This window comes from Amborella trichopoda, chromosome 8, assembly GCF_054954075.1.
Source record: "Amborella trichopoda isolate Santa Cruz 75 chromosome 8, AtrichopodaSantaCruz75HAP2 v2.0, whole genome shotgun sequence".
Lineage (NCBI taxonomy): Eukaryota > Viridiplantae > Streptophyta > Magnoliopsida > Amborellales > Amborellaceae > Amborella > Amborella trichopoda.
In genome coordinates this window covers 5,422,528-5,431,015 of record NC_142343.1, presented here as the reverse complement: position 1 = coordinate 5,431,015, position 8,488 = coordinate 5,422,528, and the positions used below count along the sequence as shown (strand labels likewise).

General features: G+C 33.4%; 1 protein-coding gene across 1 annotated transcript; it reads right to left on the bottom strand.

The window, feature by feature from the left end:
• Positions 1–1,886: 1,886 nt before the first annotated feature.
• On the bottom strand, positions 1,887–6,523 carry LOC18436273 (tropinone reductase homolog At5g06060). The gene is made up of 5 exons (XM_006846295.4): positions 6,303–6,523; positions 4,067–4,274; positions 2,843–3,056; positions 2,400–2,506; positions 1,887–2,244 (listed from the first exon to the last, which is right to left on the bottom strand). The coding sequence occupies exons 1-5, from the start codon at positions 6,485–6,487 to the stop codon at positions 2,065–2,067; spliced, it is 894 nt and encodes a 297-aa protein (XP_006846358.4). The 5' UTR covers positions 6,488–6,523; the 3' UTR covers positions 1,887–2,064.
• Between the last annotated feature and the right edge of the window lie 1,965 nt (positions 6,524–8,488).

Sequence of the window (8,488 nt, the reverse complement as noted above, 5' to 3'; positions counted from 1 at the left end):
AATCCCTGCAGGTCCACTTATACCTCACCGGCGTACCGTATGAGTCCACTCAATCCCTACCGGCGTCCCAGATAGGTCCACTTATACCTCACCGGCGAACCGGATGAGTCCACTTGTATACTTAAAGTATTTCTAAATCTCTTTAAACATTCGAAAGCAGCAATATCATGTACTCAATATATCACTAAAATCATTAATATGAATTTCACTGAAACCATTAATAACAGTCACTTTTAATAACATTTTAAAAAAACAACCAATCAAATATTTTGGGCTCAAATTTAGAAAGGTACCAGTTCGTAAAGACATTCTAGCATAATTGCCAATTTAATATGTATAGAAAAACTCTTATAGATATTCAAGAATACGGAATTATCACAATTTATGGGATATCAATTCACAAATAAACATTTCACAACAATGCTATAATCAATTGCAAAAATGTCAATTTTTAAATAATAAAGCAGTCATTTGCACATGAATTTTACAATGTCTAAATATTAAAAAACAGTAGAAAGAAATATCACAATTTTACTAAAAGCAGAAATATCACATTTATTTCTAATAATTTGATAGTATCTAAAATTTTCTAACAATAGACAAGGAAAATAAATAAATTTGTTTTTTTAAGAATTTACAGCATTTAAAATTTCTAACATAGATAAAATATCACAATTTTTATTAAAAAGATTATTTTTCAAGATAATGAGGTCGCGTGCGCATAAAATTTATCGCGCCTAAAATTCATGATAATAAGCAGAAATAATTATTTCATTTTATTTTTAAAAAAAATGGATTATTTTTCGAGACAATGAGGTCACTTACATACAAAACTTATAAAATAAAGATCCTGGACGGAAATATCACTATTTATTAAAAACAGATTATTTTTCAGAAAGATGATGTCACTTACATACAAATATTTGAGAAGGAGCTTCCGATAAAAATTCGGCTCGAGAGAGGAGTTCACTGTATTTCGACCAGAGAGAGACCTCAAAATTTTTTAAGGTGAAAGTCTTCACCTCTCCTATTTAAATTCTTATAACATATTATTATATTATTTTATTAGACTCCACCTCATACCTGAGGTGTCGCATTAAAAGTCCGTTTTTAACATATGAAAACCACGCCCACTAAAGGACGTGGCAAAGCAGCAAGCAAAAGCTTAAACCAGGTAAAAACTTTTGAAAATAGTGATGGTCTCTAAGGACCATCATGCTCATCCGAACCATCACCTATTTAAAAGTATATTTTCTCTTTATTTTTATTTTTTTTTTGAAATTTTAGGATTGTTACAGATAAAGATTAAAAATTGTTTTGATCATTAATACTCACTTTTATATTTTCCCATCTTTTTTAGAAACTTTTAAAAATAACCCTTGAAAAATATAAAATGGGTTAAAATCCATTTTTTTCATTAATTTTCAATGTCATTTGAATGGGTTTTGTTTCAATCATTCTTTATATGTTTTTCATATTTTAGTAGATTTTTTTAAAAGAATTTCAACACTTTTTTGACAGTCCGGGACTTGCCGGGTTAGATCGGTTGAATTGGCAGGTTTACCGGTTATGCGGGTTAAACCGCTTCCAAGCCCATATCCAGTTAGCCGTTCCAGTTCAATTTTGCAAACACTGTTTTGGATGAGGTTTCTCCAGGCCTAGGTTTTATGAAACAAAATAATCGACAAGATTTCAAGCCCATACAGAATGGCACTTTAGAAAGTTTTTTTATTGGGACCACCATAATTGTCCATTGGACTACAGTTTTTCCATAGTCCCTAGGATTATGGTATACTTTGCCATGACAAACCCTACTCTTAATTCACAAACCCAAATCCACACAAATGCATGATCGGATAATGAATTAAAGTTTGTGCAATGCAAAATGATCAAAAGATTCCCTGCTATTCCTAGATTAACGCAAAACTCTTACAGAAGCTACTGTGCCCCCAACAAGCTATCAATCCAATTATTACATCAACACATTATTTTTTAACACAGGGCCCTAAACATAGCTGCATTATTTAGAGAGAGAGAGATGTGATCTGGATCAAATTTTCCTTGTCATGGATACCAGCCATAGACAGTCAATCCACCATCAACACAGATTACTTGACCCGTGATATACGACGCAGCTGGCATGCAAAGGAATGCAACCAAAGAAGCAACTTCCTCTGGCTCCCCTACGCGATGCATAGGGGTTCGGGCAATTATCCCTGCAAACCACTCTTTATCTCCTAAATACTGCGAAAGAAAGAAATTAACAGAACCAAGATTAGTTTCAGTGGCCATGAATACTAGTAAATAAAAGATAAAAGAACCATGAATAGTTTCTGTTGCCATGACTACTACTAGTGCTATTACTATTAACAACCACAAAATGTTGAAAGGGCTCTCACATCTTTCACAAGCGGTGTCTTTATAAACCAAGGTGCCACAGTGTTGGTCCGAATTTTGTCATTCGCCCACTCACAAGCCAGATTTTTTGTGATTTGGTTCACTGCAGCTGTAAAAAAGAAATTCCAAACAGAAAAAATAGGTGGTAAATTAAGATTTTGTAAACTCAAATTTTAGTATGCACTATGGAAGATGAAGTGTCAAAAATCTAAGTTAAAGGTAAAGCTTATCCAATGGACTTCTTATATGGTAGTCCAAGCTAATCCATGACATTCCCACTCGAGTACTGACAAATGGTGGGAGACTAGTTACGAAAAAGTTCATGCTCCTATAGGCCCCAACCCAGTTAATCACCAATCATCCATCGAGGGGATCAGAGTGGATGTGGGCAGGGACTACCATATACCATACTTAAAACTATGGTGCACATTCCCTTTAAAATTACCTTTAGTAGCACCATATAAGCTAAAATATGTAGCAAGCCCCCCAGAAATAGAGGAGTTGAATACAATGCTTCCTGCTCCTGATGCTTTCAGAAGAGAATGTGAGAGTTGGCACATATGGTAAGCAGATTCGAAATTGGTCGTCATCAGTAAGGAGAAGTCTTCAGCCGTATACTCCACTGTAGGTTTTCCGAAGCCTGTGCCAACATTATTCACCTAAAGCCCGGAAACCCGAATGATTCACCAACTCTTTTCAATAGTAAGTCAACAACATAAATTTAAGCCACCAAAACTAATTTTCCTTTGATTATTGATCAGGGATTAGCCACCAAAAGCTCAATTACTAAGCTGAATTTGATGCTAAAAATATGGAATCTACTTGCCAATTAAAAAGAAAACAAAATCGAAGAACCTGATATTAATTACAAAGAAAAAGGGAAGCGCAGGAATGAAAAGAGCGTCTCAAACAGAAAGAAGGAAAAGAGAAATGAACTCATCATGATATTTCAAACATAAAACAATAGAATAGATTGATAAGCAGTGAGTTGCTCTGCTGTTATTCAAAGAAATTTCCACAGAGAAATTTGAGAGAGAAGGTTGAAGTAGTTAAGATGGTGTGAATTAGACAGAGGTCAGCATTTGGATTTTGGAGTACATAAAATTCGGTTGCTCTGATTTTTCATGTGAAGGAAATCATAGGGAGAAACAAGATATCAATAAAATAGGGCTAGAGAGTAGATGGAAAAAAAAATTTAAAATAATTTTGGCCCTGAATGCCATGAATATATAAACACAACATTAAACCCACTGATCAAAGAAAAGCACAATAATAACCTAAACCATATGGACATGATGGTGGATATTAATTGTAGTTCAAGAAATCACAATTTAGCAAACACCTACTCTTTATCGCAACTTAATCATGGAGTCAAGGTTCCAAAGTGAATACTAATCGTCTTATGCATGTTGATACATGAATTTTGACAACTTATTAATCCATATATTCATCCAACTTTAACAGAAAGAACATATCAGATTTGGAATGGGAAATAACAAAGATGGAACATTTATATGATATAAATAAATAAAATGCCTATACAATGCATGTCCAATTTCAGAACTATTAAAAATTACTGAAGTGAAAAAGTCGCACAGAACAGCAGAAGAAGCAATGTCAAACTCAGTTATAAAATGTGTGTCATAAGGAGAAAATATATGGAACTTACGAGGATGTTGAGTTTTCCTTTAAAATGTGAAGACACTGCTTCAATCAATTTGTGCCGATCAGAGCGTGATGATAAATCACAAACTGAACCATGAACATCCAACCCCATACCCTTCCACTGATTCAAGCATTTGTTAAGATCATCTTCATTGCGAGCACAAGTATATACCGATGCTCCAAGTCCGGCCAATTCCTCTATGATAGCATGTCTGCAAAAAGTTTGAAGGAGGCAAATTACAGTTAACCATGGGTCAACAACACTTTAATCTCGCATCAATATCAGATTTATCAATATGATAAATTCCAACCTTTCTATTAAATTAAGAACAAGAAAATGATAATTATTGTATAAATACAGATTTGTATATACTGAAAGGAAGTTAGAGATAAATAATTTCATGAAAAAGCAAAGCCAAGTATTTCCTTGAAGCCAATATTGTTGATCCATGTTCAATTTGTTAGCCCTGAATTTCTTAAGATAACTCCCAATCTTCTCTAACAGTTGAAGCTTAAAACAAAATTCAAGTCGAGTGAAGTAAGCTTTCTCAAGCAATCTTTCACTTGACATCCAAAAAGATTAGGACTCCAGGATATATCTCTTGGTTGTTGAGATAGATGCAAGACTTATTTTCTATTTAGTGTGGACTCTTAACTATATATATATGGGATGAAAGAAGAAAGAATGTGTATGTCCTATTTGGGTCACCATATGGGAAATGCGGCTTCTTCTAAAGAGAGAGAGGCAAGGGCCTCCTGTGATTGAGAGGCAAGGCCTCCCCTTACGGAGAACAAAACTTGCAATGGAGAGAAACACCACGATGTGTCTCTTGTAGATTAAGAGGCTGGTTTCTTGTAGACAAGCAGTTTCCAAGAAGATTTGGGTGGTTTCATCTTTTAGTGAAAAAAGTCTCAGTTGCTCTCAAGGGTCTCTTCCTGGACACGAGTGGTTTTCCCTTTTAGTGAGAGAAAGTCTAGGTTGCTCTCAAGGGTCTCTTCCTGGACAACGGTTTAGCTGTGGAATAGAAATGAGAGATCGGCGGGTCTAGAGTGGGTCTAAAAAGGTTTACTCGATTAGGTTTTATTGAGGGTTAGAGAGGTAATACTATGTCCCAAAATCTATGATGTAACTTTTATTCGATTGGGTTTTGCCGAGGGTTAGAGAGGTAACACTATGTCCCAAAATCTATGATGTAACTTTCATTCAATTGGGTTTGGTCGAAGGTTAGAGAGGTAACACTATGTCCCAAAATCTATGATGTAACTTTCATTTTTCGTAACACGTAAATCTTTGTGTTCTTGCGGCGTGTGTATTTCATGCTTTATTTTTCGTATTATGGCTCGTGCTCTCTCATATTTTGTTTCTAAATGATAAGTATACAATCTTGGTGGGATCCAACCTTTGGGATTCTTGTTTTCGTATCTAAGATTTCTAACTGATAAGTACATAATCTTGGTGGGATCCAACCTTTGGGATTCTTGTTTCTATATCTAAGAGGGTTCTAACAGTAACAAGATAGGAAGGTGTCCCTTATACTAGTGTATCACTATTATATATACAATGAAAGAACCACCATACTTTGTAAATGTGGAGCATAATTACATTTTTCAAAACTTCCTTTCTCGTTCTAAAATTCTTTATTGGTATAAGAGCAAGATGCCTATAAGGCTACAAACAAAGACCATCATAACTAACACCATATTTTGACACATTCCCAGCAGCAAATGAGAGGGAAAATAGAGTCAGTGCAAAAGAAGAGTTGCTACACTGACTAGTGGATGGATAGTATTCTGACTCAACCAAATAACTGGTACACTTCCCTCGATTCATGTTCTCAATCAAAAAAATATGAAATTTAATGATGACAATCAAATAAAAAAGGAAATGAAAGCACATTAACCAGCTCTAGTATAAAAGAGTACTACCACACCATAAGCAGCATCCTACTATAACACCCAGTATTACTTGACGTCATTTGAGCCCATTATCAAAGAGAAAAATTTAGAAGTTGAAGATGGTAACAATTGTGATATTCAGCAAATGCGTCAGGAGCATTAAGCTCGAATTGTAGCAACAAAAGGCACAAAATGATGTGAAATAATATTATTTAAGAACCAAACTGAAACATGAGAATCTGTGAGAGCAGACAAATGAGAAGTGACTACAATTTGAATTCACATACAAAGACTGTAACCAGAGAAATCATGCCTCAACACCCACAGGAAGAAGAGAGAGAGACCCAATTCCTTTGGTGCCACCAGTAACAAGAGCAGTCATGGCATGCAGAGACCATCTGCCCCCTCCCCTTCTTCCCCTGCTGCTATCCTCTGTTTCTTCACCCATTTGTTTCTTCACCCATTTGTTCGTAACAACAATAACCATTATCGATCCATTTATGCATAAAAATGATGATCTCTGACCCATCTCCTCACCGAAAAATTAAAGAAAGGTTTTCGTGGTCACGAGAAACTCATGGTGGACCACACTCATATTGTTAGTCCTCATTAACCACGTGGATCTTTTGGCATTTTGCCATTAGAAGATGTCCCACAATGCTATAAAGAAAGTCCGTTTTCTCATATACTTATCGGTTTGTGTATGTCATTGCTAGTTTCAAAAAAAAATATAGATCGTCAATCAAAAAAAATTGAGTAGGCAAATCGATGATCCCATCAGAGAATCAGTAAAGTTTGTTGCATGCGGCATAAACAAATTTCCAAAATTTTCTAAAAATCTCTTAAAATAGAATTTTTTAAATTTTTAAAAAGATATGGGGTGGTGAATTATATATTTTTATTTTATATATATATATATATATATATATATATATATATATATATATATATATATATATATATGGGAAAAGATGGGATTAGCCCGGATGAACATATGACCCCAACGGTCAAGATTGAATATGGGCCGATCTAACGATCATAGATGTTCGATAGTACTTGAATTTTATTTATTTTTTTACGGATCCAAATCACTTGAAATTTTAAGTGTGTGTTCTTCTCATCAAGGCGCACCTAATAAAAATATAAACAAAATTATTTGTGAATAGTAAAATGACCAAAATACCCCCCCTTATGGAGATGACAAAAATACCCTTAAAATTTCAATTTTACTCCTTATAAAAATGACAAAAATACCCTTTATCTTGTAGTAATATTTACAAAATTTTCCCCACATAAATAACTTAACAAAATTAATTAATCCACCCCTTCACAACTCTCTCTATCTTGAACCTTTGTAATTTAAAGGGTTGTGAAGTTTAAAATATCCATATATATATATATATATATATATATATATATATATATATATATATATATATATATATATATATATGAAAAGCCGAGGTTAGCTCACTAGTTGCCCAACAGCTTAGATTGAATCTGGGCCGAAATGATAGTGCTGACCTCATTTCGTATTTTAATTTTAATGTTTTCTGCAAATTCAAATCATATGAAATTTTAGGTATTAATATTATTCTCATCAAGACGCATCTACTAAAAATATTGAAAAATAATTCACAAAAAATAAATTGATCAAAATACCCCTGAAAAGTTTTGAACGTATTTTGGTTAATTTATTTTTTAGAAATTACTTTTTGGATTTTTTTATTAGATTCTACTATTTTAAATAATACACGCCCAAATTTTTAGGTTATTTGGATTTGTAAAAAAGACATTAATTTTCAAATACAAAATAAGGTATTGATCGTCAAATAGCCTCAAATTCAATCTGGGCTGTTGGGCTCAAATGTAGCTGTGAACTAGTGGGCTAATCTCAGTCTTTATATATATATGGGTTTGTCTAAAGTTGACAATCCCTCAAAATACAAAGGTTAAAGTTGGAGAATGATTTCATGCAACGGTTTTATAGTAGTATAATGTAATCATCTTCACAAACCATGTTAAAGACATTTTTTTGACGCGAATTTTTAAATGTACACTCTTTTCATTATGAAGAACAATCACAAAAAAGAAAATTTTGAAAAAATGCTCTAGAAAGTTTTCATTCTAGCCCAATTAATATAAGTCGTCCATTTTATTGAGATGGTTAGATATAGGCCTCAGAAGAATTTTTTTATTCCAAAAATTTTTATATAGTGTTATCGTCATTAGATTAATAATTCTAAAAAATAAAAAAATGATTTTGAATTTGTTAATGCCTAGATCTTAAAATTCACGAAATAGATGGTCGAGATTTATTATTGGATGGGTACTAATTTTGACCATATCTAGGGTACAAATTGAATTTGTTTTTTCGTATGATTAATTATGAGGATGAAGAGAATGTGTATGCAAATTTTGGAGTCATATAAATGCCAAAAGTATGATTTTCTAGAGGTGTGGTTGCATTTTACTACTATACAACTGTTGCATTAGATCATTTCCCGTTAAAGTTAGAAGGGGTTGTGAT

Excerpts from the sequence above, each read along its gene's own strand:
- LOC18436273 (XM_006846295.4), bottom strand. The coding sequence starts at position 6,487 with ATGGGTCAGAGATCATCATTTTTATGCATAAATGGATCGATAATGGTT. Across the intron at positions 4,275-6,302 it reads GGTGGCACCAAAGGAATTGG|ACATGCTATCATAGAGGAAT; the intron begins GTCTCTCTCTCT and ends AACTTTTTGCAG. Across the intron at positions 2,245-2,399 it reads AGACACCGCTTGTGAAAGAT|TATTTAGGAGATAAAGAGTG; the intron begins GTGAGAGCCCTT and ends TTTCTTTCGCAG.